Below are 15,063 nucleotides of genomic sequence, written 5' to 3' on the forward strand. Positions count from 1 at the left end.
AAATAATTCTAATACTAGATTGTGATAACATCGGCTAGGATAGTGACTTCATTGCAGGATTGGGCAAAGGCACAGGTAGCTTGTGAGGGAGAATTTTATTCCAACAAAGTATAGCCAGAGATGTATGTCAAGTTACAGTGTGGTGTAAAGCAAGGATGCTTTACACAGCATTATAAAACTTTAGTTTATGGACAACATGAACGTCCATCTTTTAGCATTTTGAATATCTAGGCAGTCTGGAATGGTTATTCTATCTTCTATTAAAAACTGTAATTTAGAAATAAAAATAATTAGTCTTAAATACCATAGGAAGTCACCTCTAGCAAGCTGAATTATAATCCGGCTAAAGATAGTACTAGGCTGAAAAAATTGTTTTGTTTTAAACCCTAACTCATAACTCAAACAATCTTCTCAGATGTGGAAAACATTTGGTTATATTTCTGTTGCAGTTATTTTTTGTGTCTGCTTCTGCACTTTCCCATCTGGTTTCAAACCAGCATCAAGGAAGGACTGATAAAACACCATTTCTTTTTCACTATAGTGACTGAAAACAGATTGAAGAAATTCAGATAAATGCTGGAACTCATTAAAGCATGGCCACTTAAATTTATTTATTTTAAGTAGAAAGCGTGGCTGCCAATTAAAGTGGCAAATTTACAGGCAGAAATCTATCTGCGTTGCTCGGTCCGCTGTGTGTCGGGCAGCACGCTCGTCTGGACAAGGTTCCAGGACAGCACCCGACCTGGGAAGGCGCTCACGCAGCAGCGTGAAGAGCACCGGCAGCATCCCGTTGCCTCTTGGATTCTGGCTAAAGGCAGTTTCCAGAGATTTAAGGAAAGGGAAGAAGAGAGAGGGAAAAAAGCAGCTACTGAAACAAGAAGAGGGATGTTTGAGGAAATTTTGCTTACGAAAAGGTCGAAGTGAAGCTTGCTCTGGAAGTTCTTACACTGATGCAACCCAACTAGCGTTTCCCTTTCGGGAGCGGGTTACTGGTGCTGCAGCTGCTGCGGGGGACCCCGTGAGGGCATGTCAGGCGGGGCGCTGCACCCTGAAGCCCTCCGGGAAAAAGGCAGAGGAACRTTTTTGCCTAGGTAACAGTGAAACTGCATTGCTAACGGGGGGAAGAAAAGAAGTTCCTGCTTGAAACCTTGTGTTTCTGCCTTCTGTTGGTGGAGTTTGGACAAATCATGACACCCCTCACTCCTCCGTGCCCTAGAAAATAGGATTTTATTATGGAAACACAAATAGACCCTTAACTATCGCAGCAGTCACAGGTGCCACTATGCTATATTAACTTGTTAAAAAAAAAAAAGAATATAAACCTTCTTCACTGAAAGATTTCCTCTGTGCTGTTGATATGCTTGAATTTATGCAATGAGCTGGTAAACAGCAAAATCCGTACTTATCTTTACCTACACAGGCATTAGWGGTGCACTCAGGAAAAAAGGAAAAAAAAAAAAAAGGAAAAGGAGGGAGGGAGGGAGCAAAGCAGCCTTTCCTCGCAGCCCGGGGTGGGTGCGARTCCCGCTGGTGGCAGAGCTACGCGCTGCCTTCGCGCCGGGTCTCGTGTGCCGGCTGCGAAACAGAAGTGGAAGGTCGGCACAGCAGTGGGGTTTTGTGGCGCCAGATTGAGTTGATTTCCTGCGACCGTGCAGGACCAGGCCTCCGATTCCGTTCGAATAATTGGTTTTCACGTACACGCGCGTTCCCACCTTCTGGCGAAGCTCGGGCCGGGAGCGACGCGCGCTAACCTCGCAGCACGGGAAGGAAGCGCTGCCGCGCGGCCGAGAACGCGCAAACGTCGGGTAATTACTTCAGGGGACTTTTGAAATACTTCTGTTATTAATGGCGTTCTCTAACTCGTTCCAGGAAATCAACTGCTTTTTTTTTTTTTTTTCTTTTTCTTTTTTCCTGGCAGTCTTGCGTATTCCCAGTACTCTCGTGTCCCTTGTTCCTGACTGCACGGGATGGAGACCCGGGAGGACCGGAACAGCGCAGCAGCGTTTCTGTGCTCTTCCCTCTTGGCTTTTATTGACTTTTGTGTCTAAGACGGTGCAGGCTGGCTGAGGCTTTTCCTGTGCTTGGGGCGTTTGTAAGGTCTCTTTGCTATGCAGATTACGTGGTGTCTAAAACCGWAGGAACTCCTACTGCGGGCCGTACTGCAGCGGAGGCTCCCAGAGGGTCTCCTCTCCGGTAGCCGTCTGCTGTTGCCCAACCTGGAGGAATTTCTCTGAGACCTCTGATCTCTGTCAGATCTAGCAAAACCACTCGTGGGTTAGAGGGCTGTTAGCAGCGGGACAGACGAAGACAGACATACAAAGCATAAGAAACCGAGTTGAGAGTCAGTAGAACCACTTCACAGGCCAGTCCTCAAAGGGACGGGTTTGTTCGTGCCCGTATAAACCTGACTTTTTGGAACTAAGAGGTTCTGGTCATGGCAGTCCAGATTCTTGTTGTTTTGAGGGTCACGGGATTACGGCATCAAGTGACACTAACAATTCGGGGAGCTTTTGTRTGCTGGTCTTACTGGAGAAGCGAATAACTGCTCTAATTTAGTCCAGCTGTGTATGGATCCCAGAAATCCTCAGAGCGGATCTCCAAATCTTCAAACCTGCAAAACAGCTGGAGGAAATCTCAGGGGCTTTGAACTAGGCTCTGTCTCCGTTGCCTTACAACACGGGGAAGAGGATGAAGACAAGAACACAGACGTTCATCCTTTTCCACCTGCCTAGTAAGGCTCACACTTGAAATGTGACTGGGTTGAATGGACTTAGGATTCGTTTTTAGTGTTCTCTGTTCTTGTCATTTCTGTATTCCCTCATTAGTGAGGTATTCTCTTTCAAGAAGGGTATACATCAGTACGATATGCCAGGCAAAGAACTCAACTCGATTTCCCCTTCAGATCCATTTTGGTTATCCGTATTGGCCGTCTAATAGATTAAATATGCTAAATGCAGGTCGCTCRTCCCGTTCGTCGCTGAGCACAGCCTCTCTGTTTCGTACGTGTAAAATCCGGTGATGCAAGTGAGAACACATGTAGTCAGCTCTGGGCTTGAGGTCTCATTCCAGCAAGCCACTTGTCAGGATCAAGCACTGCAGCGTCTGAGCACCTATTGAGTGCAGATGTTATTTTAACAGTGCAATTAACTCTGTATCACAAATTCGTCCCTGTAATTTTTAACCTAGTTTTTTTGGACAGCAAATATTTATACAATTTTATCCATTTACTTTAGCATAGGGTCAGATTGTATAGACTTAAAAAAAAATAATTAAAAAAAGCCAATCAAGTACACAGCTATACATGTACAAGGGGTGAGGACAGAAACCACTGGACAGTCAAATCCCGTAGGTCTAACGCAAGCCAGTCCAAAGCCAGGTATACGCTCAACCCTGACCTGAAGGGACGCCATTCTCAGGGCAAGAGATACGTAATGTAATCGCTATATGGTAACTCTCATCCTAAATAGATGTAGCTGATCGTATTAGAGGGCAGGCAGTTATTGGCGTTACGGTCTGCTGGCCAAACCGTCTGGCGCCAAAACTAGGAATCCTATATAATTCCAGGCTAGGAGCTCATCGTGAATTGGCATCTTAAGGATGAAAGGTCAGTGCTTTAATACACAACTCCCACAAAATTGAATTTTAATTAAGTGAGACAGCTCTGAATCCCTCCCTCAGGAGTCCCATTTCCTCCTTTTTGCTTTACGCTGGTGTATTATCTCGCTCCTCTCAGACAAGAGAATAGCAAAGACAGAGGGTAAATATTTTGCCCAGGAAGTTTTTTACTTACCTCTTCAACAGTGGTTATTATAGGACCTACTAATATAAACTAGCTTTCATTTTAGTAATAAATTGTTTATGCAGAAGGACGGACAATGAAGAATTATATTAGTCAATGAGAAACATGTTTTTTTAACCTTTTCTTTTATATATATATATATATATATATATACACACACACACACATATATATGTATGTATGTGTATATATGTGTGTGTGTGTGTATATATATATATATATATATATATTTTATATATACATGGACCCAAAAAATTGTCCACTGTGGTGGAAATGCTATGTGGAAAATTAAATTTAAGTCTATTGCCAGTAAGCTTACTTTTCTCAGTTACCTTTCAGAGGAGGTAGTACCAGGAACCACGGAGGTTCACAGACCTCAATCAGTCTGCACACCGCAGACTGGAAAACACTGATTTACCCAGAGGGAATGTACAGTTTCCTGAGCGTCTTCTTGCTATAAAACTGCTATAACATCATCTGCATGCCGGGGAAAAGATTACTGTATCGGTTGCCACCTTCCACTGGTTCCAAAGGCAGCAAAGGAGGTAAAATCACTCTTCTCTCGCCGCTGGGTACTGCTCGCCTTCCGAAGCGGCTTGCTCGGAGAAGACGGCCTCCTCACCGTCGCTGGTGTAAAACCGTCCGAACGCTTCAGGCTGCAGCAGGTCATGGGGCTGTAAAAATCCTAACGAGAGCCTTACTTAGAAGTCATCAGGGTTCTGTCGTTTAACCCAGTTTTGTTGTTGTTTCCTCTATTTTTGCTATGACAAAGTTGTCTGCATGTTACAGGAAAGGTTTTGCCAAAATAATTTATCTTCTGATAAACTGGGTACAAAACGTGCAAGATCTCTGTCCTGGAAACTTTTTTTTTTGCATTAATAGGTCTCTTGCTCTTTCTCTCTATTCTGTAAGTATTACAATATTACAATATAATCTAAGGATATTCCTTTTCTTTTCCCTACTGCAATGCCAGATTTTCAGCAGGACTTGGTAGTTTTCGTTGTGCTGTTTCTTAACTGCATTCAGGATGGTTTCGRGTTTGGCAGCAGTATAAAGTGGCCTTCTAGAAAAAATCAAATTTAAATTACTACCTACAGCCTGGAGATCCCTAAAAATCTTTTCTTGCTTCTGCATACAAAAATGTCAAATTTTTAATCTCTGATTTTTTTCCTTGAACAGYTCACAGATTTTTACGCTTTCAGTGATTCTCAGGCTTATCTCCGATATTTGCCAATCTGTTATCAGTGCGTGAACCTGGGAGTGCACCTTAAGAACCCAATTGCCAGCTTTCAGACATTATTCTTGCCTCTCAACTTTTCTCCTCTATATTCTTCCCTTGCAACAGGGCCTGATCTGGAACAAAATCTCTCTTTTTTAATCAAGTGGTGAAGCTGCCCCTACGAGCTTTTCCTGTTTTGGTTACATAAACGCCCTTAATTCTGTAAGTCTGGAGAAGGATGTGTCAGGAGAATCAGTAAAGTTTATTCCTCATCCCTTGCTTCTTGGCTTAAAGCTATAAAGAAAGATCTGCTTATTATTGACACATTTATTTTTCTGGCATTTCCTTCTCGTCATAAATTGCATCCTGACCGCACGAGCAAAGAGCACGAACATGACAAATTAGGAAGCTGGCATCAAAGCCCAGTCTAACCACATCCTCTGAGCTTGTCCTCTTACCTCATCTTTTTTACTGTGGTTGTTTTTTTGCCAACTATATGTCATTAACTCACAAGCAGTCCATGGTCAATAGCCCTGTAACCATTATGGTGGAGGGTGATATAAAATGACGGTGGTAGGAGAGTTGGAACCCGAGTTTTCTGTGTGTTTGATGATGGGATTTCTACTCTGTTGTTGAAGGCTTGTAGCCCAAAGAACCCTGCAAAGACCCACGTTCTTCTGTTTTGTTTGGGACAATTTTGTTCTCTACAAGAGATTAAAAAATTCTGAATTAAGCTTTTAGAGATATCTGCGAGTGAGTGAATTTAATTGAACTTTAATTGTTAGATTTTATTCATATGTAGAAAGTACATCACGCACAAAGTCACGTTGCCAGGAATACCATTCCCGTCGTCTCACTGCACGTGGCTGTGAAAGCYCGGGGTCGGATTTTCCACCTAGGCGGTTATGCTTTTGTAGGTTTGCTGCCGTTGCTGGAGGACGTTACCCTGATATCGTAACAGCGCGAGCGCGGTAGGTGGGCACGGAAGCTGCKATTCAGATTTGTGTTAGCCGCGCTCCAGGCTGTCGCTGTGTCCTCCTTTCGTTTTAAAACCCAGCCCAAGAACGGTTACCGTGTCAAAATGAAAATCACTTTTTTTGTTATCCGTGGTAAGTTAGGGTTTTTTCTAAGCCATCCTATAGCAAAGAAAGTGTACAAAGATATGTGTATTAAAGAGAGGGACTATTTGCTTAGGTAACTACTGATTCTGTCCCCTACTCTCTTTTAATCAGGCTAAAATATTTTTGCTGTTATTGGAAATTATATGTCTAACTGGTGGCAGSCTTTGTCCTCAAATTAATGTTCAGCTCCAGTTATAATATCATTATGTCATAACAGTAAAAAATTCTAATTAAGATGATCTGTTTGCCAGGAAAAAGTTTAGTATATCAATTAATCTGTTTTATCAGGGGGAGCATTCCCGTCCCCAGCCCCTATTTCCTGATCAGAGCCTGAATTATGAGCAAAACATCACAGATGCGTGCTGCATTGGACAAAGAACACATGCATGCATTTAAATCATGTATATCTTACTTTTTACTGATGTAATTGTGAAATATGTTCTTTTTGCATTCATAATTAGGGGGTGGAACAGATGGTGAAGGCTTAGTTTAAAATGATCTGTCATTAAAATAACCTAGCCTACTGGTAATTCTTCACTCTAACTGGAGTTTAGGTCAGGGTAACAGGGGTTTTTTGCAGCATTGGAATACACTAGGAGGAATTAGGGACTTCATGGATAGTGTGAAATAACGAGGATATTCCTCAGAAGGACACTTTAGTAAGACCACAGTGAATTAAATTTGTCTGTGGTGGGAATATGCAAAAATAGCTGGGACAAAATTCCTCTGACAAATATAAATCCATTTAGTAGGATGCATTATACATTAGCGCGTATTCGGTCAATGTGGTACAGTTAGTTTCACATCCTGAACGGAAATAACCTCACTGTTCTACAAATACTGCAAGAAGCGCTCAGTATTTTTGGCTAAAAACCTGTACCTTACATTTTCATATTATTCTGATGTCAGAGGATATAAATTAAAATTATTGGCATTATTATTCAGAGGTGCTGCAGCAAGTGACTTTCACATCTGAGTCTCTCTTCCGTCATGTCTCTGCACTGACTTTCTGGGAGGTGACAAGGGAAATCTCGTGTCAGTMCTGCCTGGCTAGCCTGGGACGGTTTTCGGGAACAAGAAAAGTGGCTGAACAACGCAGATACGTGCACGTCTTTAAAACGCTTATTTTACTGTTTCCTCTAAGATTCTGTTCTCTGGCTGCTTTGAAGAAATCATATMGATTTCAGCATGGTGTTATGATAAATCTTCTCAAGGAGGGGCCGGCATTAACATTTGTGTCGGTTCTTTTTCATCTTAATCCAACCTTGGTTAATAATCAGAAAATTCTACATAGTGGGTAAGAAGATGTAATTAACCCTTTGACCCCGGAATCTTAATTGGTGCCTGTTGAAAACAGTGGGGCAGTTTGGAAAAAAAAAAAAATTAAAAAGTAGCCTGTGGTGATTGAAATAGCATAATACATAATGGTTTTCTGAAATCARAAGTACTGGGGACCTTCAGCTGTGATCACGTTTTGCACGTAACCGGTAGGCGCGGGCTTGGGCGGGAAGTTGCCAGTCGTCCTGGGACGGGACTGTGCCAGACCTGGCCCGCGCGGCTCGCGCCGCCCGATTTTAGGGAGCCACACGAGATGGGGTAGGGCAGGGCTTGTGACAGTCGACTTCACTTACGAAAATAAAAAAGGAATGAGARGGCACTTTGCTAACAGAAGATGCTCTACCTCGATCTTCGTGGCCTTYCCTTCAATGAAACGAGGCCGTTTTCTGGAATTTTATGAACTATCGGTGACCTTTGCAAGCCCTGTTTCTATATTATAGTTGATGAAATCTGAAACACAAATCSTATTTGCCTTTGAACTATAGAGAAACCGTTTAAGAATCCTGGCTGGATATAACGCTGTGGCACTCGCTTTAAAAGCGAGATTTGAAAGCTGACTAAATCCAGTACTTTTCTCGCATTTATTGTGTCATTAATTATGCCTCTGCAATGCAAATAACAGTTCCAAAGATTTCTCCTCGTTACTACAAGATCGATTGCAGATAGGTAGAGTCAGTAGTATCCCGTTCTGTTCTTCACGACACCCGTGCTGCGTTTCCTGCCACCTTTGTCTGAAGTCTGTTGCTCCCTTGACATGCACAAAGGACAGACGCTTTATGAAAAATTGAAAAATTTCAACACGCATTACTTAAATAATAAATATTCATAAATAATACCTATGAATAACGAATGAGGCAGTCCTTCGGAGCTACTGTTTGACCTGTGTAAGGAACAACAACGCTGGCACAAAAGTGTTGGGTCCATCTCAGCTCCTTCATTCTGGTGGTACAACTGCCTCGCATTGAAAGCTGGCTATTTCTTATCGTGCTTCTATTGTCATTTTTCTTTAATATTAGTGCCTGAGCTTTCTTCTCTGGGATTTTGTTCTAATAGCTTTGCATTTTGGGTGCGGAAGTAGTTAGCTGTTCCATAGGCTGGTAGTCGGGCTTTTCCAAAGTATGATTAAATCGACTTTCTGATTTTACCCAACTAGCAAAATGCTGAATTCTGCCAGTTTGTACACTCAGGCRTAACGGCAGGAAGGAAGGAAAGGAGTCAAAAGAGTGAAAAGAAATTGAGAAAGGAGGTGTGACCACCACTAAGTAGCCTCAGTTGGTGTAATGAAGTAATTTTATGGCCTGGGAAGTGGCCGGTCATACCAGAGGTCAGAGGAGCTTGCAAAACTAACAGGCGAAAGTCAGGCATAGCTTCCCAGAAAGGAATAAAAGAACCRGATGAAGGGTTAAAACTGTTTCGCTTAGAGAAGAGATTCAGGGTGGGTGGTGGCATGGACAAGTCACAAGTGAAGAAGGGAGTGATGTGAAAGACAGGCGTCCAGCACTTCTCACTTTAAGACTCTTTCCCGTTGCTTGTGACTGCTCCAAATTTTATTCAGGAAGGTTGAAATGTCTTTTTGGTCTTGTGCCTACCTGAGACTGTTTTATTTATTTATGTTTTTACCAGCAAAACTGGTTTTAGCCAATTCCAAGAACAACACTGAGGAAAATATTTCTGCTTAATCTGTGTGGGTTTTTTTTTTTTTTTTTTTTTTTTTTTTTTTTTTTTTTTTTTTTTTTTTTCATTAAGAGATCTGAGTTCCTAAATAGGGTGATGCTCACTTAGAAAATAACCAGGAAAGCCTTCGATGACTCAGTGTTATTTTTGCTGTTGTCGCAAAACCTTACCCAGATATGCCAGATAAATATGCACTAGTATAGCGTACAGAACAGAACAAATGGTGCATTTCGGTATTTCTGACAGTGCGCGGAGGCATCTAGGTACGCCCTGGCGGATCCGGGAAAGCCAACCACTGCAGGTGGGCCGGCAGTCTGATGCGGGGTGGCCAGCTGCTGCTGCGTGGGGCGAGTGGCCCCTTTGTGGGGGGCCGGGGAAGCAGGGTGACGGTTCCCGCAGGGGATTAAACCCGTTTCCTCACAGGAACGTGGAGCAGAGCGTCGGGAAGACTTAATCCGAGACCTTCCAAGGTTTACTCTTCCGATCTCTCCGTGACGGGGAGAGTGGATGGCAGCAGAAGAAATGGCATCTAGTGGAGGAGACCAAATGTGTAAAGGTTTCGGTTGCCCTTGTGTAGTTCTGAGCTCGATCTTCACTGTTCCAAATTTTCCACCTGTTATTGATGTTAAAATTCAAGGAACTGATGTTAATCGTCTGAAAAGAAATGATGATGATTTATAAGAGGCTATAAATGGCTTGCATAATATAAATGTTTTTACATGAAGGAAGTCTATGTAGATTTACATTTTTATTAATTCATAAATATAAATTAGAGAGAGCCTTTCTTTAATGCAGTATCTTTAGTGAAGGTTTGTTTTCCAATGTGTGGTTTATTCTTTTGAGAAAACACRGATTTTTGAACTAATTCCACCACCCACTACATCAGAGAGGGGTGAACACTTGCCAAAGTCAGCTTCTGACCAGCAGTGTGTTAGAAATTAATCAAGAAGCAAAAGAATCAAAAAATTAAAAAGCCTCAAAAATGACTGCTCTGTACTTGAAAAGGAGTGAAATGATCACAGTGACTTTGGCATCGTTTCCTCCAAATTTGTGKGCATCTCTCTTATCTTGTTCTTCCAAAACCATGTTGATCTCTTAAATAGTACATTTTTACTTTACACATACCTCTGTCCCAAGGCTTGAATTAGAGATGTTTCTTGTTTCCTGAGTTGTATTAGCATTACTAATCTCTATCATTTTGTGTTTTTACTTTGGCTATAGTAAATGCTTGTTTGCCTATAATCAGCTTCATAAAAAGCATAAAAGTAAAGGCATGTATAGTGTATGAAAGGCAGTTTATTCCTAGTGAAGATTTGTTCTTGCTCCTAGAGGTATATTTTCATCCTGATGTGCACTGATTTACTCCGTGTAYCAGTTTAGAATATAGTCCTTTGTTTATTAACTGAAGTCATGTTTCCAAAAGTGTGCATTAATCTGTGCAGTCGTATTTTGATTTTTGCAGTTGCAATGGAAAACACATCCAAAGACTTGAACCTGTCAGAATAAAAATCTGATCCTAGAGTTTTGCACAGAAGGGATGAAATTCATAGCATTTCTATAGACCTAAGCTGTAAATATATTTGACAGTAGTCTGCTGATTGGCTTTGTTTATTCTCTCACAAAAGGAAAATGTGTGTGTGTGTGTGTGTGTGGATGTGTATGCGCGCGTGCGTAATCCTCAATTAATTAACAAATTATTAAGGTCCATAGTGGCCCAAGTGATGATAGGATTTTATTTTCTCTTTCGGAGTTTTTGGAAGGGCAGATTCTCTCCTTAGAGTCTGCAGTTGTCTTTTTTTTTGTTTTCTTGCGTACCATTTGTTCACAAAGTGACTTGTTTTCGTTATTTATTTGTTCCTATAAAAATTTGAAGAATAGTATATTTTTCTATATTTTTTCTATTATGCAGATGAAATGAATTTTATATAGTATATGGCAGATGTAAGCAAGACAAAAAGCCCTTAGAGTTTAGGAGCTACTGGAATCATGTTTGTTAATATGTAGATAGAACATAAAGGAATTGTCTTAAGGATTCCAATTAAAACCATTCCTGCAGAATTCAGAACATTTTCCTCAATTTGCTGTGTGATGACTATGAATCTATTTCTGTCTTCAATTTAGTATTTTTAATCAATTTTTTCCTTTTTTCCCCCTTACTTTGCAGTCYCTGGATGGATTTGTATTTGCACTAAATCAAGAAGGAAAATTTTTGTACATTTCAGAAACCGTCTCCATCTATTTAGGCCTATCCCAAGTAAGTAAATACTTTCAATTCCAGAACATAATTGTGTATGATGCGCTGTTCTGCTTATCATACTTAAGGAACTAATAATCTGTTTTCTGTATTTTGCATGGATTATTGAATTAGTTATTTAAAGCTGCATGCGGTTCATCCTGAGAAGTAATTGAAAAACGTATCTATCAGTGCTGAATGTTCAGATAAGATAAACTTGGGCCTGAAAACTTTTTGCCACAGAGGATCATTATTAATTTATTGAGAACAAATGAAGTTTCTTTTCTCAGTTGTTTTGAACTTTAAACCCCTATACCTGGTAGGAAAGGGACACACTAATAGTACTTCCCTTGTGCCCTATTACTGGCTGTTTATGGAGTACCCTGCATTATCCAGGGAGCTGACACGATGACAGGGAGTCATTTGGAGTCAAGAAATGCTGAAAGAGACCATTAAAATGTCTTGCAGGAAGGGTTTCAACAAGGACACGTTTTGCTATTTTCACAAATGCTCACTAATATGAAAAGACAAAGTCATTAAATATAGCAGTTTGATTTCTTAATTTAATTACAGAAAACTGTTTTTCAGAGGTTAAAAGGCTGGAGAAAAGTGGGTGGAAAGTTGCTTGTTGCTGTTTATTCCTACTCCTGCTGCATTCAGAAATGTTTAGGTAGAAGAGGTTCGTTCTGCTTGGGCTTAGAAATGCAGCAGCGAGATTTTGCATGATGATTTTCAGAGTAGGGTAATCTACTTCCAGTGCAGTCACTCTAAGGAGGAAAAAGAAAAGCTGAGATAATATTTATTTAAACTCCTTTAAATCAGGAACCGTACTGCAACTGTTAGTACTGGAAACTGTCAGTTTTGCTGTACCCCAACCAATAATTAAGTGGAAAATACTAGCATTTGATGCAGAAAAAGACCAAATTTAAATATTATCTGGTGAGAATCAGAATAGGTGTTCATTAACTCCTGCAAGACCTTGCAAGCATGTGGCTGTAATATGTACACTAACTGTTACTTTKTGTTGGCTTTAGCACACCAAATGATAGAAAGGGAAACAGAGCTGTTTCCAACTCTTATCAGTATTTCTGTCTCTCATTAAAGTCTCTAGTTTTGTAATAGGCTTTAATCCCTGCCTTAATCTGTTTGGGACCTTGTAGCAGGAATCTCAGATTTTGAAATTGGTGCGCCACTATGTTGYTAATACAGTAAAGAATCAGAACTTTAATGTTTATTATTGTCTTATGCTCGTATTAATTTTTTATGCATAGTATCCAACAAAGTTTAATAAGCCAGTAAAGAAGAAGGATGGATAATTAGTTTAAGCAGGTAAATGCTAATTAGGGAACTCCTGAAAGGCATCCATTATACACTAGCTTAAAACAAATTTTACAGCCCTGGTTAGTGGTGTAATCCAAATTCTGTCAAGGCAACTGCATTTTCTGTAATTGAGATGTGTATGTTTGCTTTGCATAACAGATGGCTCTGTATGCTTAGACTGATAGCTAGGAAAATAATAATTGCATTATTCTGGCCAAAAGAATATTAGCTCTTGGGTTTTGGCCATTTCAGTCAGTCCTCCTGCCAGCACAGCATATGCACATATATGGATTGGATTTTCAAGGAAATTGATGCATCTGGAATAGTGTGGCCATCTGAAATATCATCTGTTCAAGAAAAATTTGGCTTTAACCCTATGCTAGCCTCCTGTTAAAAGCATTTTCTTGCACTGTCATTTTAGCTGTAGTAGTYGGTAAATCTTCCCTTACTCTAAGCTTACATTGTGTTGTTGAGGCTTTATGTTTCATCTTTATCCCCACGTACATTTTGAGCAAGAGTTGAGATAAATAAAGCAATTATGTGTGCATGTTACAGGATTTGATACATCAGTACAAACATCTCTTTGCATTCACTGCAGAAGTGATTGATGGAAAAACTAACGAAAAATCAGGACTAGGACTATGTATTTTAATATAGTTATAGATGAAATCTGCTGAAATCCACTAAACCACCTCTGATTCTCACTGTTCTTCTGTCTTTATGGAGATATTTTGTATTTTTCAAGCCTACTGTATTTGTATCTGTTTATGTMTTGTTCTCTTGGTATAATGTTATATAGCTAGGTCTCTAGCAATGACAAAATGAATGCTGGATCTCCTGACACTAAACTAGTATTCAAAGAGTTATTTGTTACAGGAAACATTAGCAAAAATATCCGTAAAACAATTTCTCAAACTATACATGGAAATGCTACTCTTTCCGCTGTAATAATCTTAAAAAGCTCATGAAATCTGAATTTCTGGAACAGCAGTATGTGGTGCGTGCGGTATTGCATTCCATGCATTGCAGGCAGTGCCTGCAGGTGAACACTGGTAGCTTCCTACCCTGATACTCCCCAACTCTATATTTGTATAGAATGCAACTTCTAGGTAGTTTTGCAAGTTCAAAAACATTTTTATTTGACTAATCTTCTTCCAGTTCTGGCTTCAGAGTGTTACTTTGTACTCCAATGACTTTTCAGAGACTTCATCCTCATTTATTTTCTCTTTTTTAATAGTATGCATGGAAATGATGTACAATGTATTTTGTACTTACCAAAGAAAAAAATCCAGTGTCTTTCAGCTAAGGGAAAATAGTCCCTGCACTCGAATGTAGCAGATGAAAGCAGAGTTTTTCGCTGGACCCAATTTTTCTCTTTTCTGAACTTTGAGAGCCAGTGGTACAAAACAAATGGATGCTGATTTTCTAAGATAGCTGCAAGGGTAATGGTAAAGAAATCTGATGAAACAAATGTCTCTGGAGGTAGTCTGGCAGTGATGATAATAAAGTTACTTGTGGCAAAACTAGCTGTATTTGAACAGTAAATAAAAATTACGATAAATAGTCTTTTGACATTGCAATGAATGTACGTTGCATTTGCAGACATCCATAAATATATATGTTTTGAGCACTTTATCTTCTAACCAATGCTAACCACGAATTTTAAGTTAGTTTGGAAGACGTGGATTTTAGGATGCTCTTCTGGAGCACTTCACTGTGGAAGTGGAATTCGAGCAGTTTCAGAGAATACAAATGCATATTTAAAGTAGGCAGAAAGACCCAGCGTTAGCTGAAAATTAGGAGTAAGAGAAGAAAGGCCAAAGAAATGAGCCAAAATCTCCCAGTTATGTTCCTCGGTCTGTATAAATTGCCATAGCTCGGTTATACGTGGGGCAGGCTCAGATGCTCCAACTCCAACAGTATTCAGCCATTCTGGGAACTGTAGTATTTCTTAGAAAACTCCTGCTTGCTTAAAATCACGCAGAGCAGCCAGACTGTCTTCCTCGGGCTGGACAACAGGCACTGATGTGAAAACCGACCTGTGACGGCGGGTTTTAGCCTTGTGCCGGCAGGTAGCTTTGGATGTCGGGCCAACTGCAGTCTTCTCAAAATAGCCAGTTCCTGATTTCTTTTAAGAAATGGGAGGAGACTTGGAGGAGAGTTTAACAAACTCTCAAGTCGGCCACCACACGTGAACGCTGACGGAGAGGCCGACGTGAACGCTTACCTAAGAGACTGCAGCTCGTTTGCGTAGCTTCGTTTGAGACTTAGGCCAACAGTGCACTGAAACACCACCAACAACAGTCGGGGACAAAAATCCATCCAGAACACAGGATAAAATTAAGAGACCTCTAAGCYG

General features: G+C 40.6%; 1 protein-coding gene across 1 annotated transcript in view; it reads left to right on the plus strand.

Annotated features, from left to right (window-relative positions):
• The window catches only part of NPAS3 (neuronal PAS domain protein 3), a 588,522-nt gene that overhangs the window by 391,998 nt on the left and 181,461 nt on the right, over positions 1–15,063 (plus strand). The window contains exon 5 of the mRNA XM_085301814.1: positions 11,316–11,405. Coding sequence (XP_085157940.1) covers positions 11,316–11,405 — 90 coding nt within the window. The remainder of the gene's footprint in view (positions 1–11,315; positions 11,406–15,063) is intronic.

Source organism: Rhea americana, unplaced genomic scaffold (assembly GCF_003343005.1).
Source record: "Rhea americana isolate MKP2758 unplaced genomic scaffold, rheAme1 scaffold_18, whole genome shotgun sequence".
NCBI classification, from domain to species: domain Eukaryota; kingdom Metazoa; phylum Chordata; class Aves; order Rheiformes; family Rheidae; genus Rhea; species Rhea americana.